Raw genomic sequence first — 17169 nt, 5'->3', positions numbered from 1 at the left:
GGAATTCTTGCCCCGCCGCCACACACTGGAGTTTTAGCATGTGTGTGACCTCACGGATAGGTTCCCTGCCCAGAAGTCAGCCTGATTTGCAGGCTGGCACCCCGTTGGAAAGGAAATGCTGGGCCAGAGGCCCAACCCCAGGGGTGCATGAGGGGGGTTGGTGGTTGGGTGAGTTTGGGGGGCTGGGAGGAAGCACTCCTGCCCCTCTCGGCCCAGAAGGATCACTCTCCAAGCCTGACCTTGCCTCGCTGCCGGGAATCCCGGGACCCTTGGCCAACCACAGTGGAACCTGCACACCAGGTTAAGGCAGCAGCTTCAGGCCTCATGATCATATTGAAAGTGCCAGGCCAGCTCCTGGCAGCGACTTGGCTGCCCCTGTCCCGCCTTCTTAAAGCTGGAAGTGGCAGGGTTGGGGTCGAGATTCAGTTTGTTAATACTTTAACCTCCCACTGGACCCCCAACCTTGCTGTTGTTTGGGTTTAAAATCCCCCGCTCTGAACAATGTCTGTGGTCAGGCAGAGTGAACAGCCGCGTCCAAAAGCCATTTCAATGTTTTCATGTTATTAAACAGCTTTTGCTAACACTAAGGCAGTGTTGAAAGTGTACTTTGCATCAGTTACAGTCATGCTGCAGCCAGTGAAAACTGAGGGAGTGCGCGGTAAATTGCGGCCTCTCCGGGGTGAACGATGTGTGCACGCACTCGAAGGGGCCTCGCAAGTTGCTGGTTTAGGCGTGTGAAGCCATGCACCGAAATCTGGCACTTGCGCTCTGACAATATTTCTTTTGACTGGTCATGCACCTCCCTGGGAAAAGGGTCTTCGTGTGCAGAGATTTGGGCTATTTACCCAACTCTTGCCCAGTGAATGTTCTTAATACGCTTATGCTTGGTAAGAGCTTTAAAAGATAGAAAAAATACATTTTATTACTTATTTTTATATTAAAAACCCTGCCCATGAAGGTAAGTTTATGGTTAACGCTATTAAAACATTCTTAAAAACATTTCAAAAACATATTTTTTTTATAAAACATTGAATTTAATTTAATTTCTATTACTTTAAAAAAAAGTGAAGTGTTCTTTTTATTTATGTGTGGATTGGTTTGTGTTTAGGGGTATTCTCATTGGTAGCAATGGGAATCGGAGCTCGTACTAGCAATGATCATCATTATAGGCAGTCCCTCGAACGAGGATGACTTGCTTCTACATGAGTTCACAGATGTTTCAATGAAGGACCCAATGTTCCAGTCCTGAACTCCAGTTGAGGGTGTGGAAGATACCTGTGCGTGGATTTTTTAACCTGGGGTGGCCGTTGCACACCAGCCACCACACGGGCCTGACAGAGCGAGGTCTTGGTCCAGTGGCAAGGGTTAACCAGGACGACTGGAGCGGACAATGAGAATACTACATTGTGATTGGTGGTGCAGTCCCACATGATCCCAGGATACACATACGCTCCTGGGATGTCGGACCTTTGCGCTGGGCTGCACATCTAGGGCTGGGACCCAAAGTCTTGGTTGGAGCGGCATCACCAGGTACTTTCGGATTTTTCTTTTGTGGTCGGAGGAAATATCCGACCGCAACTTTTGGTCCAATGTGAAACTACCTGCTGCATGTGCTGGTAAAACAGGCGTTCTGTCAGATCAGTGATGTCATGTACTGCAGCTTTGAGTGCAATATGCCTCGGGAATAAGTCGCCCTCCATTTTGCTTGCCTTCCTCTGAGCCAGCTGGGTTTGCATCTTGCGTGAGTTCAGCACCTGACCCAGCCTGCCTGGCTGTGGTTGGGACCTTACAGTGTGTGCAACTGCAGGGGAACCCACACTCTAACACTGAGCAAATACTTTCATCTTAATGTTTGCAAGTGCAATAGAAATGCTGGATTTGAGTAGTGTTTGGTCCAATTACATGCTGGCTATTGCATTCCCGGCCCGAAGCATGTCTGGGGGGGATTTCATTTACCTGTATTCTTCATGTGTGAGGATTGATCTTCGAATGATGGAGTATGCATGTCGACTGGAGATGCATTTACAAGAAGTGTGGTTCGCCACTCTGATAGTCAAGAGCTCTGGTATATTGGTCAGGGGGATGGCAATCTCAAAGAGCTAAAGATACAAGTGAAATATTAGTGAGACAGTTTCAATATTCATTCTGACGAAAGGTCAGCGACCTGAAACGTTAACTCGCTTTCTCTCTCCACAGATGCTGCCTGACCCGCTGAGTATTTCCAGCATTTGCTGTGTTTCAGATTCCCAGCATTCGCAGTGTTCAGATTTGGTATTCCATATTCATTCCTTGTTTTAAACTAATGATCTGAAGTGGTTCCATGGTTGGATCAGAATGCCCTCCCCTCCTTTATCACTGCTGCAAACTTAGAGGTTGAAATCCAGTTGTGCAATATTAGTAACAAACCTGTTAATAGTTTCAGATAAAATCTCTGTGTCTGCGATTTTAATGAAGAGATTAATTTATAAAAGGGTTAACACCGTTACGATAACAGATACATGAACTTCATACAAACACATGAACCCAGTTATTACCATTGATTGCATGATCTCAAACTAAATGTTCACACCAATGGGTCTAATTGCAGTTGAGCAGGAACATGCAACATTCTGCTGCTCTGCTAATTTATCAGATGTTAGTGAATGCGACAATGTCAGATTACATCAGTGGAGAATTCAGGGAACTTTGGCAATGCAAATAATCTCTCTCTATCTAATTATCTTAAACGTACATGTCCAAAGTACTTGAACATGTTGTCGCCTCCCAGATCCGTGACCATCTTTCCATGAATTCAATGTTTGAATCCCTTCAATTCGGTTTCTGCCCCTGCCACAGTACCACATCAAAGTCACAAATGACATCCTTTGTAGTCACAAAGGTAAACTCTCCCTCCTCATCCTCCTGGACCTGTCTACAGCCTTTGACATGGTTGACCACTCCATCCTCCTCCAACGCCTCTCCACTGGGTGGGACTGCACTCGCCTGGTTCCATTCTTATCCATCTAATCGTAGCCAGAGAATCACCTTCAACGGCTTCTCTTCCCACTCCCGCATCGTTACCTCTGGTGTTCCTTCTTATTTCTCATCTATATGTTGTCCCTTGAGGATATCATCCGAAAACACGGAGTCAGTTTCCGCATGTATGCTGACCACACCCAGCTCTACCTCACCACCACTTCTTTCAACTCCTCCACTGTATCTAAATTGTCAGACTGCTTATCCGGCACTGAAGGAACAGAAATTTTCTCCAATTAAATATTGGGAAGACCGAAGCCATTATCTTTGGTCTCCACCACAAACTGCGTTCCCTAACCACTGACTCCATCCCTCTCCCTAGCATTAATCTGAGGGTGAACAAGACTGTTCGCAACCTAGGGGTCATATTTGACCCTGAAATCCGTGGCATAACTAAAACCGCCTTTTTCCACCTCCATAACATTGCCTGCCTCTGCCCCTGCCTCAGCTTTTCTGCTGCTGAAAACTTCATTCATGCCTTTGTTGCCTCTAGACTTGACTATTCCAACTCATTCCTGGCCGGCCTCCCATATTCCACACTCTGTAAACTTGAGGTCATCCAAAACTCAGCAACCCGTGTACTAACTCGCACCAAGTCCCACTCACCCATCAACCCCTGTGCTAACTGCCCCGTGTCCTAACTCGCAACCAGTCCAGCTCACCCATCACCCCCTGTGCTCGCTGTCCTGTGCCCTAACTCGCACCAAGTCCCACTCACCCATCACCCCCTGTGCTCATTGCCCCGCGTCCTAATTCGCCCCAAGTCCCATTCACCCATCACCCCCTGTGCTTGCTGCCCCATGTACTAACTCGCACCAAGTCCCACTCACCCATCACCCTCCGTGCTCACTGCCCCGTGTCCTAACTCGCACCGAGTCCTGCTCACCCATCACCCCCTGTGCTCGCTGACCTACATTGGCTCCTGGTTAAGCAACGCCTCGATTTCAAAATTCTCATCCTTGTTTGCAAATCACTCCATGGCCTTGCCCCTCCCTATCTCTGTAATCTCCTTCAGCCCCACAACCTCACAAGATATTTGCGTTCCTGAAATCTTGGCCTCTTGAGCATCCCTGATTATAACTGCTCCACCATCGGTGGCCGTGCCTTCTGTTGTCTGGGCCCCAAGCTCTGGAACTCCCTCCCTAAACCTCTCCGCCTCTCTACCTCTCTATCCTCCTTTAAGACGCTCCTTAAAACCTACCTCTTTAAACAAGCTTTTGGTCATCTGCAAAAATGTCTTTTGTGGCTCGGTGTCACATGTATCTGTTTGTCTGTAACACTGCTGTGAAGCGCCTTGGGACGTTTTACTACGTTAAAGGCGCTATTTAAATAAAAGTTATTACCCCTTTATCTTCGATATTCAAGGGAATAGAAGCCTAGTCTGTGCAATCTGTCCTCATAATTGAACCCTTTTAGCCCAGGTATCAGTCTGGTGAACCTGTGGTGCTCCCTCTCTGAGACTGATATATCCTTCCTGAGGGGCAGTGCCCAGGACTGAACACAGTGTCCACACGGGGTCTAACCAGAGCTTTATAATGAAACCATATGCAATTAAAGCATTAACTGGAAAGGAGCAAGCAGGCTCATTCTGAAGGATGGGTCAGTTTTCATGTACTGAAGGTAACCAATTAACTTTCCAGTGTAAACAAGATTTACTTTAAACTAAACTGCACAGAAAAGCCAAAGAAGTTGCACCACCTCTTTGCGGATGTAGGAAGTGCTCATGTTCCTGCAGACCAGACTTTCTTCATTGCAGCATCCGCCACATCGGAATACGGACACACACGGAGGTTTGAAGAAGGTATTGGTGCTTCGTCCAAGTTCCTTTGCAACATCAACACAGGATTCCCTGGGGACACACTGAGTCCTCTGCCATTCATCATCGATAGCTACATTGAAAACATATAAACTATGCTGTAAATGGAACTTCCCACGCTTATTGTAAATATATAAAAGAAGAGGTTTGGAAATAAATAAGCTTACATTTGAGAGTTTCTGCGCCGTAGTATGGAGAAGCGAACCTGGTTGATCGTGATCGTGTGTCAAAGCCTGCCAGGTATTTGAATTTTTGATGGCATTTCCACCGTTTCCAATCTGATGAGTTAATAATTGAGAGTAATTCCCTCACATTGGAAGCCGCCCTGATCTGTTGCTCCAAACTTTCTTTCCTCTGCTTCTGAAAGGGAACGGAACCAGAAACAACACAGCGAATGAGCTGCTTATTCAGCAATGCAACCCACTGTCTCAGCTTTACAACTTCTTTAATAAACGCATATCACCTAGTAAACTAAATAAACATGTTCATTGATTAAAACATTCCTGTTTGGAAAGTAACTTTTTGCTCAGTGAGTTTATCCAGTGAGTGTCTGACCCACACAGACTGGCAAGGCCTGAGGTTTGATCTGAATGTGTTTCTTCAGATTCAGTGGCACCAGTAGCACTGCCCTGGATTGGTGAAGGGAACATCAGCCAGGGTCCCTGCCCTTCCTCACTACCCAGACATTCCTGCTGGAACTGTGCGTACACTGCAGTTGAAGAATCAGCTCACCCTGCTGACATTCATTGTGAAGACGCACCAATGAATATTGGTATCTTAGGCATGGCAGAGACACACACAGCACCAGGACCAGGAATATTGGTATCTTGGGCATGGTACAGACACACTCAGCACCAGGACCATGACTGGCAATGTCTTCAGGAAGAGAAACCGTTTTCTTCAATTTGCCCCAATATTTTTGAGTTGTCTCCTAAGGTACCTCCCATTCAATACACTGTCTCTCAGCTGCTAAAGGTGTGTTAGCTGCTTCTGGTCAGAGATACACAATAGTGACTCATAAGAACATAAGAAATAGAAACATAGAAACATAGTAAATAGGTGCAGGAGTCGGCCATTTGGCCCTTTGAGCTTGCACCGCCATTCAATAAGATCATGGCTGATCATTCCCTTAGTACCCCATTCCTGCTTTCTCTCCATACCCCTTGATCCCTTTAGCCGTAAGGGCCATATCTAACTCCCTCTTGAATATATCCAACGAACTGGCATCAACAACTCTCTGCAGTAGGGAATTCCACAGGTTAACAACTCTCTGAGTGAAGAAGTTTCTCCTCATCTCAGTCCTAAATGGCTTACTGATAGAAAATTCAAACAGGCTGCATTTAGACAGGCTGTGAAAATTCACAGACAACAAGTCAGAGATGCTACGTGAGTGGTAGCATGTTGCATTAAGTCATCAATCAACTTGACATTTTAGGACCCTTGGGTAGTGAGCCAATGAAAAGGTTAAAAGACTATTAATTGAGCCAATAAGGTCAATGAAGGCGAGTTCTTTTCTGTAAATTGATCCAGGTATAAGTACAGCCATTTTAACCATGTGGTCTCAGAAGGACAAAGACCTGGCTTAAAGCCAGAAGCTTGTTGCTGTCTGCCAGAAATAAAGTTACATTAAAACTACAATCGGAGTTCATATTTCATTGGAAATAAAGAGATCTAACAATTTCTACCCATTATCCTAAGACTGTGTCCCCTGGTTCTGGACATCCCCAATATCGGGAACATTCTTCCCGCATCTAACCTGTCCAGTCCCGTCAGAACCTTATGCGTTTCTATGAGATCCTCTCTCATCCTTCTAAACTCCAGTGAATAAAGACCCAGTTGATCCAATCACTCCTCATATGTCAGTCCAGCCATCCCTGGAATCAGTCTGGTGAACCTTCGCTGCACTCCCTCAATAGCAAGAACGTCCTTCCTTAGATTAGGAGACCAAAACTGAACACAATATTCCAGGTGAGGCCTCACTAAGGCGCTGTACAACTGCAGTAAGACATCCCTGCTCCTATCCTCAAATCCCCTAGCTATGAAGGCCAACATACCATTTGCCTTCTTCATCGCCTGCTGTACCTGCATGCCAACTTTCAATGACTGATGAATCATGACACCCAGATCTCGTTGCACCTCCCCTTTTCCGAATCTGCTACCATTCAGATAATATTCTGCCTTCGTGTTTTTGCCCCCAATATGGATAACCTCACATTTATCCACATTATACTGCATCTGCCATGCATTTGCCCACTCACCTAACCTGTCCAAATCACCCTGCAGCCTCTTAGCATCCCCCTCACAACTCACACTGCCACCCAGTTTAGTGTCGTCTGCAAACTTGGAGATATTACACTCAATTCCTTCATCTAAATCGTTAATGTATATTGTAAAGAGCTGGGGTCCCAGCACTGAGCCCTGCGGCACTCCACTAGTCACTGCCTGCCATTCTGAAAAGGACCCATTTATCCCGACTCTCTACTTCCTGTCTGCCAACCAGTTCTCTATCCACGCCAGTACATTACCCCCAATACCATGCGCTTTGATTTTGCACACCAATCTCTTGTGTGAGACCTTGTCAAAGGCCTTTTGAAAGTCCAAATACACCACATCCACTGGTTCTCCCTTGTCCACCTCTGCTAGTTACATCCTCAAAAAATTCCAGAAGATTTGTCAAGCATGATTTCCCTTTCATAAATCCATGCTGACTCGGTCCGATCCTATCACTGCTTTCCAAATGCGCTGCTATTTCATCCTTAATAATTGATTCCAACATTTTCCCCACTACTGATGGCAGGCTAACCGGTCTATAATTACCCGTTTTCTCTCTGCCTCCTTTTTTAAAAAGTGGTGTTACATTAGCTACCCTCCAGTCCATAGGAACGGATCCAGAGTTGATAGACTGTTGGAAAATGATCACCAATGCATTCACTATTTCTAGAGCCACTTCCTTTAGTACTCTGAGATGCAGACTATCAGGCCCCGGGGATTTATCGGCCTTCAATCCCATCAAATTCCCTAACACAATTTCCCGCCTAATAAGGATATCCTTCAGTTCCTCCTTCTCACTAGACCCTCGGTCCCCTAGTACATTCGGAAGGTTATTTGTGTCTTCCTTCGTGAAGACAGAACCGAAGTATTTGTTCAATTGGTCTTCCATTTCTTTGTTCCCCATTATAAATTCACCCGAATTCAACTGCAAGGGACCTATGTTTCTCTTCACTAATCTTTTTCTCTTCACATATCTATAGAAGCTTTTGCAGTCAGTTTTTATGTTCCCTGCAAGCTTCCTCTCATACTCTATTTTCCCCCCTCTTAATTAAACCCTTAGCCCTCCTCTGCTGTATTACAAAATTCTCTCAGTCCTCAGGTTTGCTGCTTTTTCTGGCCAATTTATATGCCTCTTCCTTGGATTTAACACTATCCCTAATTTCCCTTGTTAGCCACAGTTGAGCCACCTTCCCCGTTTTATTTTTACTCCAGACAGGGATGTACAATTGTTGAAGTTCATCCATGTGATCTATAAATGTCTGCCATTACCTATCCACTGTCAACCCTTTAAATATCATTTGCCAGTCTATTCTAGCCAATTCACGCCTCATGCCGTCGAAGTTGGCTTTCCTTAAGTTCAGGACCCTAGTTTCTGAATTAACTGTGTCACTCTCCATCTTAATAAAGAATTCTGCCATATTATGGTCACTCTTCCCCAAGGGGCCTTGCACAACAAGATTGCTAATTAGTCCCTTCTCATTACACATCACCCAGTCTAGGATGGCCAGCCCTCGAGTTGGTTCCTCGACATATTGGTCTAGAAAACCATCCCTAATACACTCCAGGAAATCCTCCTCCACCGCATTGCGCATAGGAGCAGGAGTCGGCCATTCGGTCCCTCGAGCCTGCTCCGCCATTTAATAAGATCATGGCTGATCTGATGATGGACTCAGCTCCACTTCCCCGCTCGCTCCCCATAACCCTTCACTCCCTTATCGTTCAAAAATCTGTCTATCTCCACCTTAAATATATTCAATGAACCAGCCTCCACAGCTCTCTGGGGCAGAGAATTTCACAGATTCACAACCCTCGGAGAGAAGAAATTCCTCCTCATCTCAGTTTTAAATGGTTGGCCCCTTATTCTGAGACTATGTCCCCTAGTTCTAGATTCCCCCACGAATTTTTATATATGATTTACTTGTCTACTGTCTAGCAGCTTCCACTCTTTTCTTCTCTCTGCAGAAACACATGTCGAAGGCACATCTCAGCAAATCCCCCTCGCCCCTCACCCCCTGCCCTGCCCCTCTCCCCCCTTGCCCCTCACTCCCCTCGCCCCTCACCCTCTGCCCTGCCCCTCACCCCCCCTGCCCCTCACCCCCTCGCCCCTCATCCCCCTCGCCCCTCACCCCACCCCCTGCCCCTCACCTCCTGGCCTGCCCCTCACCCCCCCTCGCCCCTCACCCCCCCTTGTCCCTCGCCCCTCACCCCCCCTTGCCCCTCACCCCCCTTGCCCCTCACCCCCCTCGCCCCTCACCGCCCCCCCGCCCCTCACCCCCTGGCCTGCCTTACTCCAGGAAGTTGCCATGTGGGGAGTGATGTGAGTGAGCCCACACCTGACTATCCAGTGCTCCATCTTTCTGTGTTCACTTTTTTTAAAGACTAAAGTTTAAATTTCTAGCAATTTTGTGGTTCCTTAAGACAACAAAGAGTTACTCATGATATCTCCCATGTTTAGATCAGATAACGGAACCACAAAATATCCAAGGATAAAAATAATCACAATGACTAATAACTGAAATACAACATTGAGATAAAAGCAAATGCCACATAATTGCTCAATATCTTGTGGCGATGAAAACCTTGATCTTAACAAAATCCAATTGCCCTCATTTCCAATGTACTTTCTGTCGAAGCCGTGCGTGTATTCGATGACTGCCCAGTTAATTGTGCACAATAGAACAATTAGATCAGGTCATTTATGAGGGCCAGGTTGGAATCATTCTGAAACTGGCATTAAGAGATGCTGATTTTTGCTTTGTGATAACACAATGAAGAGAGACAAATCATTTGCATGGTAACCTGCAACTCATTCCTCCTCACCACAACAAAGGTTCCCATCCTGCACCGTACACAAACTGAGCAGTTAGCACTGTCTTGCTGCCTTTTCTTTGTTCCCAAGCCTCAGCCACGAACTTGGGAAGAAGATGTAACACCAGAATCTATTTTGCAAACATGTCGACATTGGCTACCACCTGAGCCATCGGTCTGCAAGGGCCGCTCTACCAAAAATGACCAAAGAACCATGAATTCTGAATCTCAGCTAACTGTTTTATCATATATCAAAGGCAGTGAATAACCTAAAAGCACATGGAGAGGCAAACTCTCTAAATTGCCTTATTAGCAATCATGTGATTCTGTGTTGTGTATTCAAAGAACACGACAGTGCAATGGGATGAGCTTGCACACATTACTGCTAAACCAACTGGAAAATTGTAACTCCAACCCTCAATGCTACATTGATTTTACATAGAAACATAGAAACAGAAACATAGAAAATAGGTGCAGGAGTAGGCCATTCGGCCCTTCAAGCCTGCACCACCATTCAATATGATCATGGCTGATCATGCAACTTCAGTACCCCATTCCTGCTTTCTCTCCATACCCGCTGATCCCTTTAGCCGTAAGTGCCACATCTAACTCCCTTTTGAATATATCCAACGAACTGGGCTCAACAACTTTCTGTGGTAGAGAATTCCACAGGTTCACAACTCTCTGAGTGAAAAAGTTTCTCCTCATCTCGGTCCTAAATGGCTTACCCCTTATCCTTAGATTGTGACCCCTGGTTCTGGACTTCCCCAACATTGGGAACATTCTTCCTCTATCTAACCTGTCCAGTCCCGTCATAATTTTATATGTTTCTATGAAATCCCCTCTTATTCTTCTAAATTCCAGTGAATATGAACCTAGTCGATCCAGTCTTTTGTCAGATGTCAGTCCCGCCATCCCGGGAATCAGTCTGGTGAACCTTCGCTGCACTCCCTCAATAGCAAGAATGTCCTTCGTCAGATTAGGAGACCAAAACTGAACACAATACTCAAGGTGTGACCTCACCAAAGCCCTGTACAACTGCAGTAAGACCTCCCTGCTCCTACACTCAAATCCTCTCACTATGAAGGCCAGCATGCCATTTGCTTTCTTTACCGCCTGCTGTATCTGCATGCCTACCTTCAGTGACTGATGTACCATGACACCTAGGTCTCATTGCACCTCCTCTTTTACTAATCTGTCACCATTCAGATAATAATCTGCCTTCCTGTTTTTGCCAACAAAGTGGATAACCACACATTTATCCACATTATACTGCATCTGCCATGCGTTTGCCCATTCACCTAACCTGTCCAAGTCACCCTGCACCCTCTTAGCATCCTCCTCACAGCTCATGCTGCCACCCAGCTTAGTGTCATCTGCAAACTTGGAGATATTACATTCAATTCCTTCGTCTAAATCATTAATGTACATTGTAAATAGCTGGGGTCCCAGCACTGAGCCCTGTGGCACTCCACTAGTCACTGCCTGCCATTCTGAAAAGGACCCGTTTATTCCCACTCTTTGCTTCCTGTCTGCCAACCAATTCACTATCCACGTCAGTACATTACCCCCAGTACCATGTGCCTTAATTTTGCACACTAATATCTTGTGTGGGATCTTGTCAAAAGCCTTTTGAAAGTCCAAATACACCGCATCCACTGGCTCTCCCTTATCCACTCTACTCGTTACATCCTCAAAAAATTCTAGAAGATTTGTCAAGCATGATTTCCCTTTCATAAATCCATGCTGACTTGGACGGATCCTGTCACATCTTTAATAATTGATTCCAGCATTTTCCCCATCACCAATATCAGGCTGACCGGTCTATAATTCTCTGTTTTCTCTCTCCCTCCTTTTTTAAAAAGTGGGGTTACATTAGCTACCCTCCAATCCATAGGAACTGATCCAGAGTCCATGGAATTTTGGAAAATGACCAGCAATGCATCTACTATTTCTAGGGCCACTTCCTTAAGTACTTTGGGATGCAGACTGTTAAGCCCTGGGGATTTATTGGCCTTCAAGTCCCATCAGTTTCCCGAACACCATTTCCTGACTAATAAGGATTTCCCTCAGTTCCTCCTTCTCGCTAGACCCTCAGTCCCCTAGTATTTTCAGGAGGTTATTTGTGTCTTCCTTAGTGAAGACAGAACCAAAGTATTTGTTCAATTTGTCTGCCATTTCATTGTTCCCCATTCTGATTCTGACTGCAAGGGACCTACATTTGCCTTCACTAATCTTTTTCTCTTCACATATCTATAGAAGCTTTTGCAGCCAGTTTTTATGTTCCCTGCAAGCTTACTCTCATACTCTATTTCCCCCTCTTAATTAAACCTTTAGTCCTCCTCTGCTGAATTCTAAATTTCTCCCAGTCCTCAGGTTTGCTGCTTTTTCTGGCCAATTGATATGCCTCTTCTTTGGATTTAACACTATCCCTAATTTCCCTTGTTAGCCACGATTGAGTCACTTTCCTGTTTTATTTTTATGCCACACAGGGATATACAATTGTTGTAGTTCATCCATGTGATCTTTAAATGTCTGCCATTGCCGATCCACTGTCAACCCTTTATGTATCATTCTCCAGTCTATCCTAGCCAAATCATGTCTCATACCATCGAAGTTTCCTTTCTTTAAGTTCAGGACCTTAGCCTCTGAATTAACTGTGTCACTCTCCATCTTAATGAAGAATTCTACCATATTATGGTCACTCTTCCCCAAGGGGCCACGCACAACCAAATTGCTAATTAATCCTCTCTCGTTACACAAGACCCAGTCTAGGATGGCCTGCTCTCTAGTTGGTTCCTCAACATATTGGTCGAGAAAACCATCCCTTATAAACTCCAGGAAATCCTCCTCCACAGTATTGCTACCAGTTTGGTTAGCCCAATCAATATATAGGTTAAAGTCATCCATGATAACTGCTGTACCCTTAGTGCACGCGTCCCTAATTTCCTGTTTGATGCCATCCCCAATCTCCCTACGACTATTTGGTGGTCTGTACACAACTCCCACTAATGTTTTCTGCCCTTTGGTGTTTCGCAGCTCTACCCATATAGATTCCACATCATCCAAGCTAATGTCCTTCCTTACTATTGCGTTAACCTCCTCTTTAACCAGTAACGCTATTCCACCTACTTTCCCTTCCTGTCTATCCTTCCTGAATATTGAATACCCCTGGATGTTGAGTTCCCAGCCTTGGTTACCCTGGAGCCATTACATCATATCTGTTAACAGCAGTTAATTCGTCCACCTTATTACGAATGCTCCTTGCATTGAGACTCAGAGCCTTCAGGCTTGTTTTTTTAACACTCTTTGTCCTTTTAGAGTTATGTTGTAATGTGGCCCTTTTTGATTTTTGCCCTTGATTTCTCTGCCCTCCACTCTTGCTTTTCTCCTTCCCACTTTTTGCTTCTCCCCCCTTTTTACTTCCCTCTGTCTCCCTGCATAGGTTCCCATCCCCCTGCCATATTAGTTTAACCCCTCCCCAATAGCACTCACAAACACTCCCCCTAGGACATTGGTTACGGTCCTGCCCAGGTGCAGACCGTCCAGTTTGTACCGGTCCCACCTCCCGCAGAACCAGTTCCAATGTCCCAGGAATTTGAATCCCTCCTCCTTGCACCATTCCTCAAGCCACATATGCATCTGAGCTATCTTACAATTCCTACTCTGACTAGCATGTGGCACTGGTAGCAATCCTGAGATTACTATCTTTGAGGTCCTACTTTTTAATTTAACGCCTAGCTCCCTAAATTCAGCTTGTAGGACCTCATCCCGTTTTTTACCTATATTGTTGGTACCTATATACACCACGACAGCTGGCTGTTCCCCCTCCCCCTCCAGAATGCACTGCAGCCGCTCCGAGACATCCTTGACCCTTGCATCAGGGAGGCAACATACCATCCCGGAGTCTCGTTTCTGGCCGCAGAAACGCCTATCTATTCCCCTTACAATCAAATCCCCTATAACTATTGTTCTCCCACTCTTTTTCCTGCCCTCCTGTGCAGCAGAGCCACCCACGGTGCCATGGACTTGGCTGCTGCTGCCTTCCCCTGATAGTCATCCCCCCAACAGTATCCAAAATGGTGTATCTGTTTTGGAGGGAGGGGACCCCTGCACTACCTTCCTTCCCTTGCCCTTCCTAATGGTCACCCATTCCCTATCTGGCTGTGTAACCTTTGCCTGGTTTATATGTTAAAATTTGATCTGTTTTGCACAATTTTTTCGTACAGCTTTAGTTTGACTAATTGTAAAACATTGTCTGTAAAATTTGATCTGAAGTAGGGTTTGATTTCTTATATATAAAATAACATGTGCATTGCAGTGAATGGAAATGCTTTTACTGGAAGAGCTACAGAAAGTAATCAGTGAAGAGGTTACATTGCCGATGTACAGAGGGCTGTCTTTACCATTCTCAGGTGCTCACCAGATCTTTCTCGGAAGTGAGCACAAACCCTCGTTCCTTACACATTCACTATTGTTTAATGCAGCATTGACCAAAGTCGAGCAGAGTCCATTTATTGTCATCTTCTCACATGAAATGCTATGAGCTGCCTCATAATTTTCTCGTTCCGCGGAGCATGGGAGAAGTACCAGATTCCGTGACAAATAAAGCTTATTACTGCAGTAGAAATCCACCAGGTTACAACTTTTAGCTCACAACTTCTCCATTCACAAAATAACAAAGAATGGAACTCTTCACTAACTATCTTAATAACAATGAACCTGGATCAGAGTCTGTATCACAAAACTAAAATGTCAGGTCAGCACTTCCCATTGAGTCCTCACATCTTCACTTCGACATTCATGCAACTAGTCCAACTGTTGGACTGTCACCAAACAGCCTCGGCACGGAGCTGCAATCAATCCTTCTCCTCACAGATAAAGACTATCTTTCATATTAACAGTGTTGACCACAGTAGGGTTCGACAACATAAGATTGGTTTCCCAAATCTAATTTCTTGCAATCTCCCCTGCTTTAATCCCAAAGCAGCTTCTGTGAGGTAACTTTCAGAAGGCTCTGGAGGATTCGAATATGAATATCAATGTTACAAAGCAAGCAAAGATGTGGCTCCATATTGGAATAACAAACTTCGGCAGCAATTACAAAGCTTAATAATATTTAAAATATATTTCAACATTTTCAAACCTTTTTTGGGTACTTTGGGGGGAGTGATGTTATGTATGTAACTATGTAATACTTGCCACCAGAGGGCGTGACTGTTGGAGTCCTAATGGTCACCTACACAGATGTGCAGGGCCAGTATAAAAGGTTGACTGCCATGTTGTTTAGGCACTCTGGAGTTGTAATAAAGAAGACTAAGGTCACACTAAGTTTAGCTCACAGTACTCAGCCTCGTGGAGTTCTTCTATACACAACAATCACCACACGGACTGCAGTGGTTCAAGAAGGCGGCTCACCATGACGTTCATAAGGGCGATTAGGAATGGGCAATAAATGCCAGCCTTGCCAGCGATGCTCACATCCCAGGAACGAAGCAAAGAAAGGTGAAGGTGGGGCAGGCCCATGCCAACCGCGGGTTTGTAGGTACGCAGCGAGGAGGGGGTTTGACAGGAGTCTCGGAAGAGGGAAGGAGGCGAGATTAGAGCAGGGTAGACGACAACTTTCCTTGTGGAGGCCACAGGAGGATTCCTGTTCCATCTGACCCACAAAGGAAAGTTTCTGACTTAGCTTCTTGGCCTTTTGGTCTTTCCCGACAACTGCCAGACTGCTTTCACCTGGTGGAAAAGCCGCTCTGCTTAAGCCCAGGTTAAAGGGTAATCAGGCTGGAATTGATGTAATAGGACCCTGATTTGCATAAATCTGTAATGCCCTTGCTTGCTTTAGGCAGGCCCCCAGTCACACACAGATCACCTCTGGTAGGACTGCAGGTGTTGGGACAGGGGTGAATTCTGAGCGGGTAACTCGCCGGCCTGAGTTTGTTGTGAAATGCCCCCAGGACTTGAATCCAGTGCCGGAAGAAGTTTAATGACCTCACACGAGTGGTCAAGGTCAGTGAATGCACCTTCAAATTCCATATCCCATCCACTGCAGTAATAGCCTCAAACACTGCTCAATCAACTCTACCCCATCACTCACCTACCAACAATCTCCAGCAATCACCACTTAGACCTCACAAACATAGCTTCACTTCACCCTCACATACTTACTACTGCTGCAAGACTCACACCCACACCTCACACCTCACACACAATGTCAGCTGCTCAACCAGGGCAGGCACATCAGACAAACACATTGGAGAAGAGGAGACACCATCACATAATCTGACACTCAGAGGTACCAGCTCGGAAAATGGCAATGCAGGAACTTAAGAACATAGTATACAGATCTGTTGTGAGTCACCGGGTATGAGTGGGCTTGTACAGAAGACACCTCAAGTCACTGGAGATATATTACCAACGATGTCCCCGCAAGATCCTGCAAATCCCCTGGGAGGACAGACACACCAACATCAGTCTCCTCGACCAGGCCAACATCCCCAGTATTGAAGCACTGACCACACTCGATCAGCTTCGCTGGGCAGGCCACATAGTTCGCATGCCAGACACGAGACTCCTTAAGCAATTGCTCTATGTGGAGCTCCTTCATGGCAAATGAGCCAAAGGTGGGCAGCAGAAACATTACAAGGACACCCTCAAAGCCTCCCTCGTGAAGTGAGACATCACCACTGACACCTGGGAGACCCTGGCCCAAGACTGCCCTAGGTGGAGAAAGTGCATCCGGGAGGGCGTTGAGCTCTTGGAATCTCAGCGCTGCGAGCATGAAGAGGCCAGGCGCAGGCAGCGGAAGGAGTGTGTGGCAAATCAGTCCCACCCACCCCTTCCCCCGACGAATGTCTGTTCCACCTGTGACAGGGTCTGTGGCTCTCGTATTGGACTGTTCAGCCACCAAGGGACTCACTTTGGGAGTGGAAGCAAGTCTTCCTTGATTCCGAAGGACTGCCTATGATGATGAGCGGGCTGCAGCCAGGCCAGGGAGAAAGGGTAGGACAGGTGCCAGCTGACCAAAGATCAAGATCACACACAATGATCTGCTGCACCGTACTAGATGAGGAACTCGATGACACTACAGAAGGAGCGTGATGGATGTACACATTGAAATACTTGGTGCAATGGCAGGCCTGCCAGAGAACCTCTTGTCAGTGTCAAGAAGTGTGGAGGAGTCCGGATTCAACATTGCACAGGGCTTGGCACGGAGCTTGGAGCCCGTGACTTCCAAGAAGGAATAAAGAGGCTACAGC

At 46.0% G+C, this 17169-nt stretch overlaps 1 protein-coding gene across 2 annotated transcripts in view; it reads right to left on the bottom strand.

The window, feature by feature from the left end:
- The window catches only part of vegfd (vascular endothelial growth factor D), a 49321-nt gene that overhangs the window by 8560 nt on the left and 23592 nt on the right, over positions 1-17169 (bottom strand). Inside the window, exons 2-4 of one of the 2 annotated variants that reach the window (XM_070873490.1) lie at positions 4999-5191; positions 4714-4904; positions 1957-2099 (exon numbers count right to left, since the gene is read on the bottom strand). In XM_070873490.1, the coding sequence (XP_070729591.1) occupies positions 1957-2099; positions 4714-4904; positions 4999-5191 (527 nt within the window). The remainder of the gene's footprint in view (positions 1-1956; positions 2100-4713; positions 4905-4998; positions 5192-17169) is intronic. The other variant, XM_070873491.1, reaches the window with a different exon arrangement.

Source organism: Pristiophorus japonicus, unplaced genomic scaffold (assembly GCF_044704955.1).
Source record: "Pristiophorus japonicus isolate sPriJap1 unplaced genomic scaffold, sPriJap1.hap1 HAP1_SCAFFOLD_491, whole genome shotgun sequence".
Classification (NCBI taxonomy): Eukaryota; Metazoa; Chordata; class Chondrichthyes; family Pristiophoridae; genus Pristiophorus; species Pristiophorus japonicus.
Note: the sequence above shows the minus strand (reverse complement) of the source record. Positions and strands in the feature narration are given on the sequence as shown.